At 44.6% G+C, this 19,747-nt stretch overlaps 8 protein-coding genes across 14 annotated transcripts in view; 5 read left to right on the plus strand and 3 right to left on the minus strand.

Moving 5' to 3' along the window:
• Positions 1 to 246: 246 nt before the first annotated feature.
• LOC116804982 (activity-regulated cytoskeleton associated protein 1-like) lies at positions 247 to 3,668 on the plus strand. 2 transcript variants are annotated; one of them, XM_032734255.1, is made up of 2 exons: positions 247 to 408; positions 1,095 to 3,668. In XM_032734255.1, the coding sequence occupies exon 2, from the start codon at positions 1,251 to 1,253 to the stop codon at positions 2,016 to 2,018; it is 768 nt and encodes a 255-aa protein (XP_032590146.1). In that variant the 5' UTR covers positions 247 to 408; positions 1,095 to 1,250; the 3' UTR covers positions 2,019 to 3,668. The 2 variants fall into 2 exon arrangements, with proteins under 2 accessions (XP_032590146.1, XP_032590145.1); XM_032734254.1 differs by lacking the exon at positions 247 to 408 and having other exon boundaries at positions 1,083 to 3,668.
• Positions 3,669 to 3,953: 285 nt separating this feature from the next.
• LOC6560781 (protein enhancer of rudimentary) lies at positions 3,954 to 4,534 on the plus strand. Its single transcript, XM_001987786.3, has one exon. The coding sequence runs from the start codon at positions 4,142 to 4,144 to the stop codon at positions 4,454 to 4,456; it is 315 nt and encodes a 104-aa protein (XP_001987822.1). The 5' UTR covers positions 3,954 to 4,141; the 3' UTR covers positions 4,457 to 4,534.
• A 23-nt stretch (positions 4,535 to 4,557) lies between these two features.
• On the minus strand, positions 4,558 to 5,209 carry LOC116804989 (activity-regulated cytoskeleton associated protein 2). Its single transcript, XM_032734400.2, has one exon. The coding sequence runs from the start codon at positions 5,207 to 5,209 to the stop codon at positions 4,622 to 4,624; it is 588 nt and encodes a 195-aa protein (XP_032590291.1). The 3' UTR covers positions 4,558 to 4,621.
• A 639-nt stretch (positions 5,210 to 5,848) lies between these two features.
• Positions 5,849 to 7,127, plus strand: LOC116805001 (activity-regulated cytoskeleton associated protein 1-like). The gene has a single exon (XM_032734511.1). It carries the CDS (start codon positions 5,915 to 5,917, stop codon positions 6,722 to 6,724), a length of 810 nt encoding a protein of 269 aa, XP_032590402.1. The 5' UTR covers positions 5,849 to 5,914; the 3' UTR covers positions 6,725 to 7,127.
• An 81-nt stretch (positions 7,128 to 7,208) lies between these two features.
• On the plus strand, positions 7,209 to 8,137 carry LOC116805002 (activity-regulated cytoskeleton associated protein 1-like). The gene is made up of 2 exons (XM_032734512.2): positions 7,209 to 7,944; positions 8,004 to 8,137. The coding sequence occupies exons 1-2, from the start codon at positions 7,314 to 7,316 to the stop codon at positions 8,135 to 8,137; spliced, it is 765 nt and encodes a 254-aa protein (XP_032590403.1). The 5' UTR covers positions 7,209 to 7,313.
• Positions 8,138 to 8,492: 355 nt separating this feature from the next.
• LOC6560782 (exocyst complex component 4) lies at positions 8,493 to 10,165 on the plus strand. Its single transcript, XM_001987787.2, has 2 exons — positions 8,493 to 8,622; positions 8,835 to 10,165. Exons 1-2 carry the CDS (start codon positions 8,560 to 8,562, stop codon positions 9,576 to 9,578), a joined length of 807 nt encoding a protein of 268 aa, XP_001987823.1. The 5' UTR covers positions 8,493 to 8,559; the 3' UTR covers positions 9,579 to 10,165.
• Positions 10,166 to 11,249: 1,084 nt separating this feature from the next.
• LOC6561009 (spermatogenesis-associated protein 20) lies at positions 11,250 to 14,046 on the minus strand. Of its 3 annotated transcripts, none has more exons than XM_001987788.2 (6): positions 13,959 to 14,046; positions 13,710 to 13,862; positions 13,334 to 13,648; positions 12,113 to 13,264; positions 11,849 to 12,054; positions 11,250 to 11,797 (listed from the first exon to the last, which is right to left on the minus strand). In XM_001987788.2, exons 2-6 carry the CDS (start codon positions 13,814 to 13,816, stop codon positions 11,334 to 11,336), a joined length of 2,244 nt encoding a protein of 747 aa, XP_001987824.1. In that variant the 5' UTR covers positions 13,817 to 13,862; positions 13,959 to 14,046; the 3' UTR covers positions 11,250 to 11,333. The 3 variants fall into 3 exon arrangements, with proteins under 3 accessions (XP_001987824.1, XP_032590588.1, XP_032590587.1); XM_032734697.1 differs by having other exon boundaries at positions 13,710 to 13,865; XM_032734696.1 differs by having other exon boundaries at positions 13,710 to 13,883.
• A 371-nt stretch (positions 14,047 to 14,417) lies between these two features.
• LOC6561011 (protein Shroom) overlaps positions 14,418 to 19,747 on the minus strand; it is a 48,560-nt gene continuing 43,230 nt past the window's right edge. For all 4 annotated transcript variants that reach the window (XM_001987790.3, XM_001987789.3, XM_032735012.2 and 1 more), the window contains 3 exons: positions 15,482 to 16,964; positions 15,056 to 15,325; positions 14,418 to 14,987 (listed from right to left, as the gene is read on the minus strand). In XM_001987790.3, coding sequence (XP_001987826.2) covers positions 14,724 to 14,987; positions 15,056 to 15,325; positions 15,482 to 16,964 — 2,017 coding nt within the window. In that variant the 3' untranslated portion in view covers positions 14,418 to 14,723. The remainder of the gene's footprint in view (positions 14,988 to 15,055; positions 15,326 to 15,481; positions 16,965 to 19,747) is intronic.

A 19,747-nucleotide genomic window follows, 5' to 3' on the forward strand; every position in this document is an offset into this window, starting at 1 on the left:
TGGTTTCGCGGGAAAGTCTTCTGAACCAAAAAGCGTATGAACTAGTTCAATACAATCGCGCTAATGGGCAATATTGCCCCTGGATATGGCAACGCCACTATTAATGCGCAACAAATTCAACTTATAAACGAATAGATATTTATTTCTGGTGTCTTTAGACTTTTTTTTTTTTAATTATGCTGTCAATACTTTTGAAATGATTTTCTGCACAGAGCATTTAGATTTGAAAAACAGTCCACCAAATTTAGTGCTATCGAAGCACTTTCTGCTTGCTCACAGGGAGAGACTTACAGTGTGAGAATGTTTACAAATTAAAAAAGCCGGCATTTGTTGTTTTAAATGTCACGGTGAACACTGCTCCACACATGCATATACACATTTGAGCGTATTACTGTTTCTTTATTCTATGTAAGTATGCAAGTGTGTATGTGCATATATTTGACACTCTCCTGGTGCTCTAGTCTACGTTAGTGTGTATGTATGCGCTGGCTAGTGAGAACTAACTGTACTATATACAACAAACAAGTTGTTATTGACTCATCGACGTATTTTCATTCCAATGCGAAATTACAACGAAAATGCATTATTAAAACATGAACAAGTAAAAGTACATTAGCTACAGCATAATATCTTTAAACATTGCTTACTCAAAAAAGCATGATAAATATTTTGTGTTCTCCGCTTCCTGCGTCTATTTTCAACTTCTGTCATCACTCCTTAGTTCTTGCACAATTTCATTTGTCTTGCTTTTCGTTTTCGTCTCTTAATTAAAACATGAAATATTGCAGAAAATTAAATTGACAAGCTATACACGTAGTCCGTATTATTTTCTGATTGTATTGTTTTATTTAAAATTTGTAGTTTTCATATTTTTTAATATTAGGTATGTATACGTACATATGTACATATATGCATGATATATATACATATATACGTATATATAAATAAGCTCATGCATTTAAATGTTCGAAGAATGATTCACTGAAATCTGGTGACCAAAAACTACAACTCGCTCTCTGGATCTCTCTTTCACTCTCAATTCCTCTTTGGTTACGAACTTTTTCGAAATTAAATTTCACAATTCTCAATAAAAGGTGGCAGAGCGACAGACAGAACTTCAGTCCTCAACGACCACAACAAGTGCAAGCAGCAGCATTCGCCAACGCTAACTGGCTTTGTTCGCTGTTCCCCACACAAAATTCCAAATTATTTAAACAACAACAAAGTGTGTGCCTTTTAAGTAATCAGCCATGGCAACAATCCAAATGACCAACGAACAACTGCGTGAGCTCATCGAAGCCGTTCGTGTGTCTGCCGTCAGCGCAGCTGGCAACGCTGCCGCTGCTGCTGCCAATGGCGAAGGATCCACTTCCAAGACAAAGGGCAGCTTCAGCAACTGTAGTCATCGATTTGGCGGAGCTCGCAAACACGACGAGGTTGAAGAATTCATCACAAATATCGTCACATATAAGGAATTGGAGGACATTTCAGATGAGAATGCATTGAAGGGTATCTCGTTGCTTTTTTACGGCATGGCCTCCACTTGGTGGCAGGGCGTACGCAAGGAAGCCAAGACCTGGGAAGACGCAATCGGGCTCATCCGCGAACACTTCTCGCCCACCAAGCCCGCCTACCAGGTCTACATGGAGTTCTTCGAGAAGAAGCAAGAAGATAGCTATGCCATCGATACATTTGTCGTCGAGAAACGGGCACTCCTCGCTCAGCTGCCTGAGGATCGCCACGATGAGGAGACTGAGTTGGATTTCTTGTATGGTCTGCTGAATATTAAGTACCGCAAGCACATCTCCCGTCAAAGTGTCCAAACGTTCAAGGATCTGCTCGAACAGGGCCGCATCATTGAGCACAATAATCAGGAGGATGAGGAGCACGCAAAGGGTCCGCTACGTGGTGCACGTCGCGTTGAACGCTGCACCTACTGCAATTTCCGTGGACACACTTTCGACGTCTGCCGCAAGCGGCAACAGGCGCGGCAGGACGCCAACAACGAGGCAGAGTAAAAGATGCACACACACATGAGACATGACATCATCGACTACAACAACAACAACAACAAGAACAGCGCCTCTGTCATCGTCTCACCAATACACGCTCACTTTGTCGCGTCGGCTGACACATGGCCAAGAATGAGAGAGAGAGACAAAGCTTTCGCAGCAGCATTTCGAACTCTCAATCAGCGCCAAGTGGCGTGCCGGCAAACAGAGCAGAGCTTTAACAACACCAAACATAGTCGACATTTCGATGTCGAAATTTATACTTCACGCTGCGCATGCGGCTATTTCGGCTCCGAACGCCGCAATTGATTGCAATTTACTACTTTTTGAACAAGCAACCGGTGAACATAGTTCACCAAACCCGAGTGACTGGAAACAGAGAGGAGTCCGGCGCACACATTCCGCACCCAGGCAAAGGCGTTGCGTTTTGATGCAGCGTAGCAGCGAGGCGGCGACTTCGACCAGCAGAGCTTTTTCGCTGTCGTTCTTTGGAACGGCAGCAGAGACAGGCTTTGTGGGGCGATCGTCGGCGTTATCTCTGCCGCGTCTGTATCGAGGCGCAGCGCCTGGGGCCGTGTTCGGTGTTGTATGTGCCCTGCCCCCCGCCGCTTCCACGTCGCTCAAAAACCGCTGCCTTGACCTAGTGCCATTGCTGCGCAAATGTAGACGCGCACGAGGCGCTCAAGTTGACGGATTGAAAGCGCTGCGCCGGCCTCGGCAGGCGCAGTGAATGATGTCGGCGCTTGTGTGCTGAGTTCGCGACTGCAGGTGCTGCTTGTGTTGGTCCTTAGTCAATGCGGCAAAACAAAAACACGTCCATGGGAATTTTCAGTAGTTTGCTTTGCGTGACGCAAGAGCGCAGAGAGAGAGGTCAATTCCATACTGAGGCAAATTCACACTGGCAACACTCGGCAGTGTGTTTCGGCGCAGTGCAGCTTTGTCGCCAACTGTGAATATGCCTGGTGTGGCGTTGACTGACTCTCTGCATTCTTGCGTCTGGCGCGACAGTAGCTGCTGCGAATTGGTCGTGGACAAAACTAAATTTCCCTTGAGGAAATTTAAACAACAACAAACCACTCTTTCATAAGACCTTTTTAGGTCTAGTGATTATTTGAACACATTGCACTACGATGGCTATGCAGTCGCCATTCGTGCAATTGGCACGCCAAGTTGTCAGTTGCTGGCTTCTTTGCTCCTTCGTGGATCATCGCCATGCAACGGCAAGCGTTAGGCACGCCAGCTACCTCTCTCACACACGCACACACAGGGGCTTTGGATTCGTCGCTTCTTTGTTGCTCCAGCTTGTTGGCGACTGTCGCAAAGCCCCAAATTATTTGTAAATCAAGTCTCTTGTGCAGAATCCTTAGGCGCGTAGTGCCACCTTTCTCCCAAAACATTGGATATCCATTCCATTATCGTGGCCATTTTTGTTGTAGCGCGCGCGCCAGTATTTTCGTGGAGCAATTTGGCCGCCATGGACGCAACAACAACAATCGCTCGCATTCCTCGATGGGATGTAGTGCCTCCCCCATGACTGAGGCAACTGCATTCACATCAAGCTCGGGGCCTATCGATGACCACAAGAGACTGTGATACACAGAAACCAATTAAATTGTAAAGACTGAAACCAGAAAAAAATTACAAAATCAAATCAAACTAAACCACAATTTTAATGCCGTTTTTATTAGGGGGTTTGCAGGGGTTATATTCGCATATATGTATAATCATACATATATATATATATATTTATATTTTTTTTTATTTTTGCAACTCTATTGAATTCTTCAATATTTTCTCCATCAATGTTCAAGGTCCGGTATCATTTTTTACCTACAATTTCATTTCGTTTTGTTCCTCATTTTCAGCTATTTTGGTTATGCACACACAAATTCGCATAAGGCTTTTGTGTATTCATTTTATGCTCTGTTTTCTATAAAAATTGACAGCACTCTGTGTGCGTGTTTGTGTACGTAGAATTAGCAGAGGGCGATAAAGCTGGGAAATGAAGAAGAATTGTAACTAAAATACTCCATTCGTATTTTACAGTTACACATCATTTGAGCCGTTGCAACCGCGATTAGCAGCGTTTTCCTGTCAACAACAATATTATTGCTTTAATTGACAAAGAAATGTCGCATACAATTTTGCTGGTGCAGCCGGGCGCCAAGCCGGAGACGCGCACATATTGCGACTACGAGAGCGTCAATAAATGCATGGAGGGCATCTTCAAGATCTACGAGGAGCATCTGAAGCGCAGCAATCCGCAAATGCGGACAATCACGTACGACATCAGTCAGCTATTTAACTTTATGGACACACTGTTCGATATCAGCTGCCTGATCTACCAGAAGATCACCAATACCTATGCGCCATACAACAAGGATTGGATTAAGGAGAAGATCTATGTGCTGCTGCGCCAAGTTGCATGCAGTCCGAATCTCTAGAAATTCGTGATTTATTGTAATACTGAGTCCACAGAATGGCAAGCATTTAGTTGACATCTATAATAAATTGGTTTTTTCTTACTAAATAAAAGTTTTTAATATTTACAAATCTACATATATAATTTAATTAGTTAATAATTAAAGACTAAATATTGGAGGAAGATTTCAATGCCTCGTGCGCTCCACTGTGCGGCCGCGTTCGAGCAGTTCTCGAAAGGATTTGATTTCGTGCCGTGGAATGTGTTCCCTGTATTTTTGCAGCATCAGGCCGTAGATGAAGTCCAGCTCAGTCTCCTCGTCGTGGCGCCCCTCCGGCAGCTTGGCGAGCAGAGCGCGCTGTTTGCATATGAACGCATCGATGACTTCGCCCTCATTCTGCTTCATCTCGAAGATTTCTAAGTAGACGAGATACGAGGGCTTTGTGGGCGAGAAGTGATCCCGCAGCAGTTGTAGAGCACTTTCCCAGGTCTTTGCTTCGCGTCGCACGCCCCTCCACCACATGACGGCAACGCTGTCGAATAGCAGCGAGATGCCCTTCAGTGCATCCTTGTCGCTGATGCCCTCCACCTCCTTGTACGTTTCCACTGCCGTTATGAACTCATCGACGGCATCATGATCCCGCTGGCCACTGAATCGAGCCGAGCAATTGCTAAAGCTGCCCTTCGACTGCTGCTCAGTTTCGACTTGTTGCGGTGCCAGCGATTTAATCGTATCGATTAATATGAGAAACTGTGCGTCCGACAGCTGAGTCATTTTCCACGAATAAATAAACGAACGGTACAAACGCAGCTGCTTCTGTGCTGGCAACTGCGAAACTGGCATGAAAATAATATTAATTGAAGCTTTTTTTTTATTGTGAAATTAAAATGTTGTTCTCAGTGCTCTCGAAGTGGAAGCTTTCGAGTTCGAAAAAACCGGCAATTGGTGCTCTTGTTGTTGTTCGCTCTTTTTCGCTTGTTTGCTCAACGTACATATGTTTTGATGTATGTATGTGAGTGGCTGTGTGTGTATATGTATGTCAACGGGGTTTTTTCATTAAATAATTGAGAAACTAACATGCTTGTGCATGTTTAGCAGTCAGGTGTTGCTTTTATATTTATCAATTCCCAAGAATTGATAAGTAAGCCACTAATTGTTGCACACCAAACTTATGAGCTATTGCCTTTATGGAAGTCTGTATATACAATATATTATACATATGTATGTATGTATATTTATCGACAAGATAGCGTACGTTCATATGCTTAAATAAGAGATTATTATAACTAAATCTATGCAATACGTATTCGCTCTCCGCTCTCTGCTCTTTGCTCTCTCCGGAGAGCGAGTTTGGTATTTCGAAGCTGAATTTCGCAATGGTGCGATTGGAGACCAGAATAAAGAATCAAAACGACACAGCAATTTGGATGCACAAGTGGTTCAGCGCATTCCTCACAGCTATTGTCCATTTGCTCAAATATGGCTCAGAGCATTCATATGACCAGTGAGCAACTTCGGGAGCTGATCGAAACTGTCCGATCTTCGGCGGTCAGTGCAGCAGGGAGTGCGATTGCTACCACTGTCGAAAAATCCAATGCCAAGTCAACGGGCAGCTTAAGCGCGTGCGACTATCGATTTGCTGGTTATCGCAAACACGACGAGGTTGAAGAATTCATCACAAATATCGTCACCTATAAGGAATTGGAAAACGTTTCGGATGAGAATGCATTAAAGGGTATCTCGTTGCTGTTTATCGGCATAGCCTCCACTTGGTGGCAGGGCGTACGCAAGGAGGCCAAGACCTGGGAAGACGCCATCGGGCTCATCCGCGAACACTTCTCGCCCACCAAGCCCGCCTACCAAGTCTACATGGAGTTCTTCGAGAAGAAGCAGGAAGATAACTATGCCATCGATACATTTGTCGTCGAGAAACGGGCACTCCTCGCTCAGCTGCCTGAGGATCGCCACGACGAGGAGACTGAGTTGGATTTCTTGTATGGTCTGCTGAATATTAAGTACCGCAAGCACATCTCCCGTCAGAGTGTGCAAACGTTCAAGGATCTGCTCGAACAGGGCCGCATCATTGAGCACAACAATCAGGAGGATGAGGAGCACGCAAAGGGTCCGCTACGTGGTGCACGTCGCGTTGAACGCTGCACCTACTGCAATTTCCGTGGACACAAATTCGAAAACTGCCGCAAACGGGGTCGAACTGCCGCAGATGCCAACTATGAGGGAAGTCGCAAGCGGCGAAAAACGCCGCAGGAGGCCAACAACGAGGCGGAGTAAAAGACACGCACACACATGAGACGTGACAAAACTGACTACAACAACAGCAACAACATGTGCAGGGTCATCGTCTCACCAATACACAAAGCTTTCGCAGCAGCATTTCAAACTCTCAATCAGCGCCAAGAGGCGTGCCGGCAAACAGAGCAGAGCTTTAACACCACCAACACATAGTAGTCATTTCAATATCATTTGAGCAAGCAACTGGCGAACATAGTTCACCAAACCCGAGTGACTGGAAACGGAGACAAAGGCATTGCGATTTGACGCAGCGCAACAACGACTTGGCCTCAACTTATGACTCTTTACGTCTTTTGCACCTACTGCAAGAAAATTTGGGAACTGCCGCAGTGAGGGAAGCGATGATTTTTATAATCATAAATAATGATAACCCCAATGTTTAGTCGGCTTTCATTATGATTCACTGGCAACAACAACTTTTCACTTAACAATTGAAAGCTTTTTCGAAATTCGTTGATATTACGGTTGGCTGTATAAGCAAGTGGTGAGCAGAGACATAATTCTAGTCACCACCTGTCCGCGCACAAGCCACAGCCAGTTTCTATTGGATTAGTTTGTGACCAACAAAATGCCCCACAAAATCCAAATGACGAGTGATCAGCTGCGTGACCTAATTGAAGGGATTCGCACAGCTGTCATTAGCGCCGCTGGATATGAAGTTGTCGATGGCTCAGATTCCACAATGCAGGGCAGCTTCATCAATTGCTTTCATAGATTTGGCGGTGCTCGCGACCACCTCGAGGTCGAGGAATTCATCAAGAATATAGTAACCTATAAGGAAGTGGAAAACATAAGTGATGAGAAAGCATTGAAGGGCATATCGTTGCTGTTCTTCGCCATTGCCTCCACCTGGTGGAAGGGCGTGCGCAAAGAAGCAAAGACCTGGGAGGATGCCATCCGACTCATCCGCGACCACTTCTCGCCAACCAAGCCCGCCTACCAGATCTACATAGAGTTCTTTCAGAAGAAGCAGGCAGTTGATGATGTAATTGATGAATTTGTGCTCGAGAAACGCGCACTCCTCGCTCAGCTGCCTGAGGATCGCCACGATGAGGAGACTGAATTGGATTTCTTGTATGGTCTGCTGAATATTAAGTACCGCAAGCACATCTCCCGCCAGAGTGTCCACACATTCAATGATCTGCTTGAACAAGGCCGCATTTTTGAGCATAATAATCAGGAGAATAAACCAAATCCACGTAGGTCTCCATATACACATGCACCCCAACTGCTTAACTGGCCTCATCTTTGCTTTCAGAATCTCACAGGAGCGGAAGCAGAGGTGGATGCAGAGGTGGAAGCAGAGGCGGAAGTAGAGGTCGCGGCACAGGCATTGGTAGAAGCAGAGGCACACGGCTACCTCTCAATTTGTGTGCATTTACCTGTCGTTAGTGCTTTCGTTAATTTCGGTAATCTGGTTGTTAAAGAGTAAATGCCTGGCAGGAAATCAGCTATGGATAGGAAATGTATTTTTTTTTTTTAATTTCTAAATAGAAACAATAAAACAATGAATGAAAGACTGACTCGGCAAATGCGCGTGCCTGCTACATCACTAAACTATGCTGATAAAGCGATTCACAACGCTGACTTGGCTAAAGTAGACTTTTTATTTCAAACTGCTCGTTCAACAAGTAATTTCTAAAGTAGGTGTTGCCAGATGTGTCTCTTTAAGCTGGCACTCAGTGATTTAGGGATGCACAATTGGTATTGGTATCGTTTGGGACTGCGCAGTGCGCAGGGTTGCTGTGCAGAAAAAGTATCGGTATCGGTCGGTCGTATTTTTGTTATGCTGTTGTTGTTGTTGTTTAGCAAAAATGGATCAACAACTGCACCGTCTGACGGATCGTCAATATTCGGATGTGGAGGGCTTGTTGCAGGTAAGCGGCCATCTTCTATATATTGCTAATATGCCAAATTCAACTGTTTGAATTATAACAAATATGCAACTCTCAACGTTTTCTTCATTTTTGTCTGCCCACTCACGCGAACGCACCCACACACTCTCACACACTCGCACTCACATACGACATACAAATAATACACATACATACAAAAACAAACACACACACACCTGCGCTTTTCGCCGCAGGCCATGGATATGCCGAGCTCAGACCACGAAGAAATTGAGTCGGAATCGTGCCGACTAAGCCGGTATAATGTTGCCAACCTGTATGAGGGACGTCAGCGTTGCTACACAATGCCACACGTGCCCCCCGCGCCGCCCTCCACACCAACGCTGTTAACGTCCAACGGCAACAGCAGCAACTGCCTCGCCACCAACGGGAATGGAAATGGGAGCGGGAATGGGAGCGGTAATGGGAATGGAAATGGCAGCTCCAGCTCACCCACCGCCAGCCTGGTGTCCGATAATCAAATCAATCATTTTATCTATGTGAAAAACGGTAAGAACCTGCGTCGTGAATCCCGCTGCGTTGACTCGGAACTGTCCAAGCTGTTCAACGTTGTTTCCATCACAAATCGGTTGACGGCCGTCAAGAATCGCACACACAGCAAACAGCAACTGGCCGAGCGGGGCATCATTAATGCATCGCGCACCATTTCCAAACTGCATGGGGCGACGAAAATCTTTAAGATCCATCGTGATCCCAAGGAATTCCTGCGCGAAACGGATGAGGATTCGGTGTCGGCGCCCGAATACGACGAGGAGGAGGAGGACACACGCTTCCGTTTCTTTCGACGGACACGGCACTCGCGACGGCATTCGTTCTCCCGGATGGAGCGTAAATTTGCGCGATTCGAGCATTACGAACGGATGGAGACGATTGTCGATAGTTTCGATGCGGCGATGAGTTTTAACGATGCGGACACCTGAGCTGTAGTTGATGCTGCTGCTGCAGCCGCGGGCAACAACACCACGGGCACGGGGCAGGTGGTTCGCCGCTGAGTGCAAACCAATGTGATGAATGTGAATTTCAACTAAATTATTTTTATTACTACTACTATATATGATTACGAATTATGATTACCGATTATCGATTATCGATTACCAATTATCGATTACCGAACTGTTCTCTCCATACATTTAGTTCTTTTGCGCTGATTGCCGTTGCGTCCTGGGCCACGGTTCACCTCATTATCGGACATGTGGCCCCGGACTCAAGCGCAGGGCGAGCATTTAGTTTTTAGCTTAGTTCTTATACGCCCCTGTGTGGTCTCTCTCTCTCTCTCTCTTTCTGTGGCGCCCTCTCCTTCTCTCTCTATGCCGACGTTTAACAGCAGCACCAACCACAACAACAACAACATTAACAATTACAATCAACAGGAAAGCACAATGCCAAGAATTTGGTTGTTTTTGTTTTATTTGCTGAGAATGTCGACCACAAAGAGAGAGAGCGAGAGAGAACCAAACAAACTATTCCAATAAATGCACAAAATAATGTGTTGTATTTGTGAAGACGATAACCCGTAATTTTCTTATCGTCATCGTCATCGTCTGTTGACATATCCACAAGCGGATCATTTAAGAAATTGTTTATATATGACAGCGATACGATATTGTGATTCAGACTATATATATATACAAAACTACCGAAACAAGCCGTCTAAAAGCATTTGTACAAAACTATATCGATTGTGTTTATCTAACAACTCTATAACAAAGTGCAATCATCAGGAAGTGTGCACATTAATGCATTCTTCTAGAATAAATGTAAAAGTCACAATTAAACAATTTCCTAAACATATCCATACAAACAAGGGCGTACGCAGCTTTTCTCTAAGTGTACATGTGCGCGTGCGAGTGTGTGCGTGGGGGAATCTAAAATGTTTGGCATATTTACAGGATGAACACTAAAATCAATGGGAAACTTTTAGAATGAAGCAATAGGCTAGGCCATTTGGTTTTCAGGAAGCTAACTCTAGCTCGGCCATAAGCTTGCAGAATTTTCAAGGATTTGGCGTGCCAGGATCAACTTCATCACCACTTGACCAATTTTAGTCACATGGAGACTCGAAGCGGGCTAAAAACGATAAGTTCTTCATAGCTTGAAAGCTATAATTACAATTTTGATGTCCTCATACGGACAAGAAATTTGACACAGGTCTCGCAAAGATACTGCTGAAAATTCTTAGTTCTTTCTGCTGGTTTCCGATTTGTCAAGACAAGGACTATTTTTATGCCGAAGAATATTCGGCCAAATTAAGGCAGATTTCCCATTTTCTATTCTCATTTTTTCTGCATATTCTAAAAAACTTTGAAAGCATTTCGACACTTACGAGATAAGACTACATAGTAATATCCTTTTTATGCATACCACCTTATTACGGAAATATTCTGACATTTTCAAAGGAGAAGGATCGCAAGGATTAGTGCTATCAAAACTAAAAAATGATGGAGGTTTTTTCTAGCACTCTAGAAATAAGAAACGTGCCTAAATTTTTTTTTATTGAGTAGCCGACGACACACATAAACATGGATAATACAATAGTAAGGAGAAGAATAGCTACAACTAGAATACAACTAGTTCCGAGAACCGATTTAAGCTTTAGAAGCTTAACAACAACATTGTTAATAGTAATAATAATAACAGTAATATAATTCTAGGTGGTAATTCGAGTAATGTCAAGCTTAGATGCGCTCCTTGAAGAAGTTGGCCATCAAATTCTCTTCGAGCTGCGCGGGATCAGTCACCGGCATGCGACAGACACGATCATGGCAAATATAAACGGTTGTCTTTCCATTGACCATCTTAAATTTGGTCTGCAGTCGCTGATTGCACGCCTCGTCTGGATGCTGCGGATCGCAATGGACGATGATCATGCCAGGTACATAGAACTTGCGACAAATCTCGACAAAGCGTGCGGTATCTGGCGAATCCGGGCCGACCACTGCCACCAGGTCCAGGCCGTGCTCGTGCAGCATCAGCGCTGACAGCATCTCGGGCAGCGCATGCCCAAATGGCGAGACATCGGCAAAATAATTGAGAAGTTTATCGGTCCGTTTCAAATACGCATCATCGTCGTAATAGTGCGTCAGTAGGGTGAGATTGCGTGCGGTGACACTGTTGCCGCAGGGCTCGGCGCCATCATGATCTGCCGATTAAAGATTAGGAGGATTACAAATAAAGCAGTTCAATAACGCACCTTCCTTAAGCCGGACAATAACATTGGGCGCATCCTGCTGTGAGTAGAAATAGGCGCCATTTTTCTCGTCCCAGAAGAGTTTGTCCTGCGTCCCCTGCAGCTCCTTGGCCCACCGCAGAGCGCCCATATCCAGCGATGCCTTGTAATAGTCCAGCAGTCCCTTGATCAGAAACGCATAGTCATCCAGAAAGCCCTCGATGCGCACTCTGCAACCAGAACTTGCTTTAGATTCATAGTTACAGCTTTGACTTAGGCTTAACTTACGCATTTTGCTCCAATGTGTTATCCTGGACGCCAGCGCCATAGCAAGAGCGGAGCAGCACCTGCTGCTCCTCATCGTAGAGATGCGTGCGTAGAAATTGCACTAGTTCCTTGGCTGTTTTCAGATACGCATTGCGCTTGCCGGTGCCGCAATTGGCCAGCTTGGCGAGACCGGACAGCACTAAGCCATTCCAGCTGCATATGATCTTTGTGTCCAGGTGGGGCCGTGGACGCTTATCCCGCACTGCATGCAATATGTCATTGGCCGTGCGCAACAGTGGCTTGAGTTGATCCAATTCCACGTTGAAATTGGAGCACGTATCCTCTTCGGAGCCGCGCACGATGAGCACATTCTTGCCGGTGAGATGCCCATGTGGATCACTGTCGGGCGGCACATTGCCGCCTGGCTTCATGTCATAGTGAAAACTATAAATATCAAAGGCGCGATCCGGACTGACATCGTTGAAGTGTGTCTTTTGCGCTCTGAACGCATCCTGCACTTCCTGCCAGGTCCAGGCATAAAAGGCACCCTCCACCTTCACGGTGTCCTTATGCGTAGGCAGCGAGTCTGCATCTTCACCGGCAAAAAAGCCGCCCGCCGGATGACGCAAATCCTTGAGCAAGTACTCGTAGATTCGATCCGCATAGCCAAGGAACTCCTCGCTGCGCGTCAGCTTGTAGGCATTTGCAAAGGCGGCCATCAGCTGACCCTGATCGTACAGCATCTTCTCAAAATGGACATTATGCCAGTCCCGTGTGGTTGCGTAGCGCGCAAAGCCGCCAAAGATGTGATCATTGATACCGCCACGTCCAATGTGATCCAGTGTCTGCAGCACCATGTCCAGCACGTCTACATCCTTGCTAACCAGATAGGCGTGAAACAGGAAATTGAGCCGTGACACTTCCGGGAACTTGGGCTCCCGCCCAAAGCCACCGTGCTGCTGGTCAAAGCGCTGCTTGTGCACATTTAGTGCCTCTGCCAGTTTGGCATCGGCGCTGCCCGGCTCAAAGGCGGCCTCGCCCACTGCAGAAGCATTCTGATTGGCTTTCAATGCGTCCATCAGTATGGAGCCCGCATTCTGGAGTGCTGCACGATCCGTTTGCCACTTCTTGGCTATGGACTCCAACACCATGGTGAACGAGGGCATGCCATACCTGCGTGAAGCAATTATCAAATTAGTATTTTTAATTACGAGTGCATTTTTTAATATGATGAATTATTACCGCGCCTTGGGCGGGAAATATGTGCCCGCTGCGAGGGGAGCCAGTTCGGGCGTTAACCAGACGCTCATTGGCCAGCCACCGCTGCCCTTCGACATGAGCAGAAACTGCATGTAGACCTTGTCAATGTCTGGTCGCTCCTCGCGATCCACTTTAATGTTCACGAAATGTTTGTTCATTACGGCCGCCGTGTCGGCATCCTCAAAGGATTCGTGCTCCATGACATGACACCAGTGGCATGTCGAGTAACCAACAGATAAAAATATTAACTTATTCTCGCTGCGCGCTCGCTCAAAGGCCTCCTCGCACCAGGGATACCTAATAAGAAAAGCTGTTGAGTTGGCAGCCCTTGATATGTTTAGGATTTATTCGGACTCACCAGTCAACGGGATTGTTCGCATGCTGCAGTAAATATGGCGACTTGGAGGTTGCCAATCGGTTGCTAGGCTTTGGCGGCGGCGCCTTTGTTTCGCTACCCGTTGCCATGCCACGAAGCAGATGCTGCTGTTGATGCTTTGTCGGTGTTGCTGTTCTGCTTTGTATTGAGGATTGACTTCAGCATCAAATCAAATTACGTATTTAGTTTAATTCGAATAACTGTGAATTATGCCAAGTATTTTGCACTTACTCGCCTTGTAGCCAACTACGCTGTACACTCGTTTGAGGCGCTGTTAATGCAAAAGCGCTTCTTATCCAGGTCTGGCAGAGTGTTTTGCCTCTAAACATAGCAATTTTATTGATAATATATAATAATCGGGGTATTCCGTTAACTTATTGGCAATTTAATCAAAATTAATCGATTAGATACCAGGTGCTCCTTTTTTCGTTTTAAATATTTTTTATTTCTAATAATTCACGGTTACTAGCAGTCTTTTTAATTATGTAATTGTTTTCAAAATACTAACAAATTAGTATAAAATATGCGTCGTATGGATTGTGAAATATTATTTAATGCAAACTATCGATACTGGAACTCGATAGTTGTTCGTCGATATTTTGTGGTTAATGTTGATAAGCAATAGGTGTTTGAGAGTGGCAACGCCAACTAGATTTGCAGTCCGCCAAATTCAAAATGCAAGTGGAAATGTAAATTGTTTTAAAATTTTTATTAATGCATATAGTTTATCTTTGTTTTTGATAATTCTGTAAAAAATTGCTTACACATATGCGCTTGATACATATATTAACCTACATGCTAATTGAAAATCACAAATGAACATAAAATATTTATACATTATAGTGTGTGTGGTTTGTATTTAAGCACAACATCGTTTTAAGTTAATACACATCCCCCGACCGGCGGCAGAGGCAGCACCCAATTCTCACAATAATGCACTCAACTTTGAGTTGACAGCACGGAAAACTGAGTAGACGGCATCAGTAGCGAGGCTAATTAGCAATCGCTTTGGACTAGCGCATCGCTGAGCGCGCCCAGCTGCTCCTCGCTGCCTTTAATCCTGTCGGCCAGATCGCGTGCGTCGGCAATGAGTTTGGCCTTCATATTGATAAAGTAATCATAGTCGGCGCACATATCGGCGCTGAGATGTTTGCCAAACAACTTGGCGATGCTGCTGCCACGCCTATCAATATCCGCCTTAAGGCGTTGCGCCTCCTCCAGCTGCTCGTAGAGACGTTCGCACTTGGCTTGCAGCGTGTTCTGTTGAATTGAATTGATTTAAGTTAGTTGAAATTTCACAAATTGTATCTGGTTTTTTTTTGGCCTACCTTCTCCTGCTGGCTGCTGGATGCGCGTGCCTCTAGACTGGATTCGGTTTGGGCCAGGCGCTCCGATAGCGATAGCAACAGACTGGTTATGTGACCCACATCATCGATGTAGGTGCGGAACTTGGACGCTTCGCTGGGACGCACCTTCTCCGTTAGATTGGCCAGCAAATCACTGCCCAGCTTGTCATTGGTGAAGCACTCCTCGACAATTGTTTCCTGCTCGCGCTTCAGTGCGACAATTTTTTGGTTCAACTGCTTAATCAGCTCATCCTGTTCAAAATAAAATAAAGATGGGGATTAGCTCAAGCTTTTGAGATGGAATAGGGTGAAACTCTAGAATTCAAATTTCAACCAATTTGTTAGACCCAATCCGTCAGTTAGTGATACCAAAATGTTGTACTTACACATGTAGGTAAGTTTACTCACCAGCTTCTGCTTGATTAAATTCGTTCCCGTGTCATCTGTTAGGTGCAGCTCAACGCTGGTCAGCTGCAGCTCTGCTTTAGCTATTAATGTCGTTGTGCCCGCTGCTTTCATGCGCATCAGCGTCGAAGTACCCACATCCCGCTTGGCCGGACGCAGCGGCACATTGGGATTGTACAAATTGTTGACGTATTGCGTCGTCGGCTTGCAGCTTTTTGGTGTTAGGATTTCGATGAGCTTATCGCTAGGCGGCAGCTGCCTGAGCAGCTCCAATGCCGAATGCTCGTATTCCAGCTCAATGACCTGACGCTGACGCGGTTGGAGTGTCGTCCGTGTCTGTTGTTCTTCGCGAGATGCCACCAATTCCGTGTCGAGCAGATCATCCGTCTGGCAGGCCATGTCAACAGTGCTAGGCGTGGGATTCACAATCAGCACCAGTTCGCTACGTTGCATCAGCTTCAGGCTATCCGCGCTTTCATCTAGCGTGGATGCAGGCACTGATTCTGCTTCCAACTCTGTCTTAATGATCTCTTGGCTGGGTGGCGGGCTGGGCGGAGGTTTCGGCTCTGTGCTGCTGGGGTTCGACGGTTTGACTGTTGTGGGATAGCTACCCAGGAGTCCAGTGTCGCAGAGGTGAGCGGACATGAGTTGCGATTGCAGTTGTGTGATCTTCTCAATATTCTCGCGCAGCGACTCCTGCCGATTGACGGGCGGTGGCTTCGGCAGCGTCGCTGTCGTCGTCGTCGTGGTGCTAATCACCTCGGCGCGAAAGATGTGGGGTTCGGGATTCGTTGTGTTCACGGGACTGCATTCCAGCGAACTGTTGCTCAGGCTGCAGTCGGAGTGTGCCGGCGATAGGAGATGCGGCGGCGGCGGTGGTGTCGGTGGCAACAGATCCTCCTCCAGTGTCGTCTCGAGGTCATGGACAGCTTGCTTAAGATCGACATGTGACTGGGACATGAGCGGCGTGCAATCACTCTGCAGCTGCTGTTGCTTCACATCATACGACTGAGATCGCGTAAATTGAGACGCTGGCGATCTGTAGGCGGGGCCCAAGGCGGGCGAAGAATACCGTTGCTGCTGCTGCTGCTGCTGCTGTGCCTGCTGTTGAGGCACCTGTCCATAGATCATGGCATAGGCTGTGCTATTATTATTATTATTGCCTGGGCCTGCAGCTGTGGGCGTGGCATTTGTTGGCGATTTCGTTGCGAGGTTATTATTGGAGCCATAGCGCAATGCCACAATGTCTCCAGGCGAAGTGGGCTTTGCAGGCTGCTGCTGCAGTTTAACGCCCAGCGGTAGGACATCGGGCAGATTGTTGGGCAGCTTCAACTTGCCAGGCGTGACAACACCATAGGTGGGCTTGCTGTGCGCCACCAGATCCTCGTTGGAGGTGAGAGTTAGTTTATAGATGCCATGATCCGGATCCGTGTTGTTCAGCTTCTCCAGGCTCTGACGCGGCAGATACGAAGCCTTTGAGTTCGATCTGTAAGTAGTGGGCAAAGAGTTTTGATTGTTTAAAACTTATTGCTTATACACAGGAACGTAGTCTTAGATGATATATGCCAAAATTCAAATGTTTAATTTCAAATGATTTTTAAATATCAACAGATATGCATTTAATTTAATTCTTCTTCTCTTTACATTTTAAAAATAAGTTTTTATAATTAATTTAAGATGGATTTGAGTTAAATGAATTAAAATTAATTTCAGAAAATAAAAATAAAAAGTTTATTTTGAAGATCTCCATAGCAGTGAAATATTATTTATGTATCAAAAAATTAAAAAGATAATGTGAAAATATTTATTTAACTTGAGTAAATTTAAGACACACTTGAAGTTACTACGAATTTTGATATCTATAACAAAATAAAAAATCCGAAATAAAGTTTTGTTTTGTTTATTTGCAACTGCAACTGTTGAGGTATTCCGCATGGCAAACAGCTGTCATGTGACGAACTCTAATAAGCATATGAAATTGCTTTTGGCCCTACCCAAAATGTCTGGCAAATGTCAATCGACTAAAGATTTTAGTTAGTTTGTTAGCGTGGGTGGAGAAGTGGGAAACATAGAGAGGGAGAGAGAGAGAGAGAGGTCATCTGCTGGGGTCATCGGCTGCTTACGCAGGCCACGATTTGGCAGTCTCGTTAGCAGTTACGATCAAACATTATGCAAATTGGCTGCAGCAACATAATCTGAATGGGCTGCTAATTGAATCCTCAACATTTGGCTTAAAGTACAAAAATATTCACATCTTCACATCTCACAATCTCAGCAGTTAAACTGCAGCACCCACATGGCGAAAGTGACTGCCCCGAAAGAAACAAAACAAAAAATAATAAAGACAACCGAAAAATTATTCTGTGCACGATGCGCGGAGACAACATTTTGTGTTTCGTATGGATATTAAAACAGTTTTCGAGACACAACCAAACAAAACGAAAGTGAAATGTTTACAGTGCAATTATAAAGAGTTTTATGTTTCAGTTTTCAGTTTTTTCTTTTTTTTTTCTTTTTTTTTTTTAAGAGTTCAGTCTTTAGTCAAAGTATAGCCTCATTTTTGTGTGCAGCGCGTATGACGAAGGGATGCGGCAGAAGAGAAGGGAGAGTGAAGAAACGACGGATGTGTCGACAACTTTCAAAAGTGCTAAACTAATTTTTTCTTTTTTTGCTTGAATTTTAATGTGTGCGATTTGCGGCATGGCCACCCCCGGGATTAGACAATAAGGTGTTGCTCTAACGGATTAATGCTGGCCTGTGCATTTTACAGTTTATACATATATATTTATATACATTTGAATAAATCTGAACTTGTATTGTCAAAAGAAAGCCGACGTAGAAATGCTGCCGACTTGCACATCTGCATAAATTAAGAGCAAAAACACATTTTGGCCGCTTACATCACCCCAACAACAGCTGTAGTCAATGTAGCTGGTATCTGTAACTTGGTTGCTCTTTGTATCTGTGTATCTGTATATTTCAATTGGCCGCCAGCTGGCTTAGCATTTGCATAAGCGACTCTTTTGTCTAGTTCCCAACGCCTCACATTTGATTAGAGCCGACAAAACGCAGCTTCTTCACTTTCTTCAAGCCAAGCAAAGGCATCCGTCAGATACATTAGCTGTTGCTGCTGCTGTTGATAGCTGTCCACTTGTTGCTTCTCTTAATAACTTCCGTTCACCGCCTGCCAGTTGAGTAATATGCATCTATATATATATATATATATGTATGTATGTGTGTGTTGCCAATTTTGGCATGTTTACTGTTTGAGTGTTTCTTTTAACAGCCAAGCCAAAAAGTGTTTCATTTGCATTTGGTTTTTGGTTATTTGGGATTTGCATATTACAGCAGCGACAGAATGTCTGGCAAATGTGAACATATCTCCCACTACAGCCAAATTTATCTTGTATAACAGGGAAAGGTGCTGATTGATATCCTAAGCTCGGAATTTGTTTTGTGTCTTTGTCTTTGTTTGATTTTGTATATTCTTATCTAACATAAATGTTGTTCCTCAAATTATAATCTTAAACTCGGATTTACATTTGGGCCTAATTTGCTTACTTGACATTATGATGCTCACTGATAAGTCTCTATGTGTGTGTGTGTGTGTGTGTGTGTGTGCGACTGTGTGTGTTATTTGTCATAGCACACACCTATTGGACAAGCCCGCTCGGTAATATCAACAGAAATAGCACTGAGTAAATGTATACTAAGTACTACAATAAGTTTGACTATGACGTTGACTGAGGAAATGGTAGAGAGCTAAGGTCAAAACCAGACTACAAGCAAACAACTATCTGAGACAATATTTTTGATGACTGCAGTTCCTTCACCTGGAAAAAATAATTGTTGCTAATATTTCTATGTAATGATCATATCGAAGTTATGAATAGATTCTCGTAAGTTTTTGTTTGCAGTCCTTTGACTGCATTAATATTTTGCCTAGTTGTATTAATGCCTAAATTGAAGCATCATCATTTTAAAAAGTTTGCTCAATCTTCATAAAAAATATTGTCTATTTAGGCCATATTTGATATTTTATAGTTGAACAATATCTCTGCGCAGTATTATAGCAGTGAGTGCTGTAAATATAAGAATATATCGATTGTAAATACACCAATAAAAGCTAATGAATAGAAAACAATGAATTGTTTGTGTTGCTGGCTGATTCAAACGACTTACTCAAAGTGCAATGAACGAATATATTATCTGATGTACGATAGAACTGCTGTAGCTCATTGATAAGCCAAAACAAAGCACAATCACTTT

The sequence above is a fragment of the Drosophila grimshawi genome, unplaced genomic scaffold, assembly GCF_018153295.1.
Source record: "Drosophila grimshawi isolate 15287-2541.00 unplaced genomic scaffold, ASM1815329v1 contig_184, whole genome shotgun sequence".
Classification (NCBI taxonomy): Eukaryota; Metazoa; Arthropoda; class Insecta; order Diptera; family Drosophilidae; genus Drosophila; species Drosophila grimshawi.

What these genes read in the sequence shown, in the direction of transcription:
- LOC116804982 (XM_032734255.1), top strand. Translation starts at nt 1,251, where the DNA reads ATGGCAACAATCCAAATGACCAACGAACAACTGCGTGAGCTCATCGAA.
- LOC116805001 (XM_032734511.1), top strand. Translation starts at nt 5,915, where the DNA reads ATGGCTCAGAGCATTCATATGACCAGTGAGCAACTTCGGGAGCTGATC.
- LOC6560782 (XM_001987787.2), top strand. Translation starts at nt 8,560, where the DNA reads ATGGATCAACAACTGCACCGTCTGACGGATCGTCAATATTCGGATGTG. An exon ending in ATGTGGAGGGCTTGTTGCAG is followed by an intron (nt 8,623 to 8,834) that starts GTAAGCGGCCAT and finishes TTTTCGCCGCAG; the next exon opens with GCCATGGATATGCCGAGCTC.
- LOC6561009 (XM_001987788.2), bottom strand. Translation starts at nt 13,816, where the DNA reads ATGGCAACGGGTAGCGAAACAAAGGCGCCGCCGCCAAAGCCTAGCAAC. An exon ending in GCGAACAATCCCGTTGACTG is followed by an intron (nt 13,649 to 13,709) that starts GTGAGTCCGAAT and finishes TTTTCTTATTAG; the next exon opens with GTATCCCTGGTGCGAGGAGG. An exon ending in TATTTCCCGCCCAAGGCGCG is followed by an intron (nt 13,265 to 13,333) that starts GTAATAATTCAT and finishes TGCTTCACGCAG; the next exon opens with GTATGGCATGCCCTCGTTCA.
- LOC116805002 (XM_032734512.2), top strand. Translation starts at nt 7,314, where the DNA reads ATGCCCCACAAAATCCAAATGACGAGTGATCAGCTGCGTGACCTAATT. An exon ending in GGAGAATAAACCAAATCCAC is followed by an intron (nt 7,945 to 8,003) that starts GTAGGTCTCCAT and finishes CTTTGCTTTCAG; the next exon opens with AATCTCACAGGAGCGGAAGC.
- LOC6560781 (XM_001987786.3), top strand. Translation starts at nt 4,142, where the DNA reads ATGTCGCATACAATTTTGCTGGTGCAGCCGGGCGCCAAGCCGGAGACG.
- LOC116804989 (XM_032734400.2), bottom strand. Translation starts at nt 5,209, where the DNA reads ATGACTCAGCTGTCGGACGCACAGTTTCTCATATTAATCGATACGATT.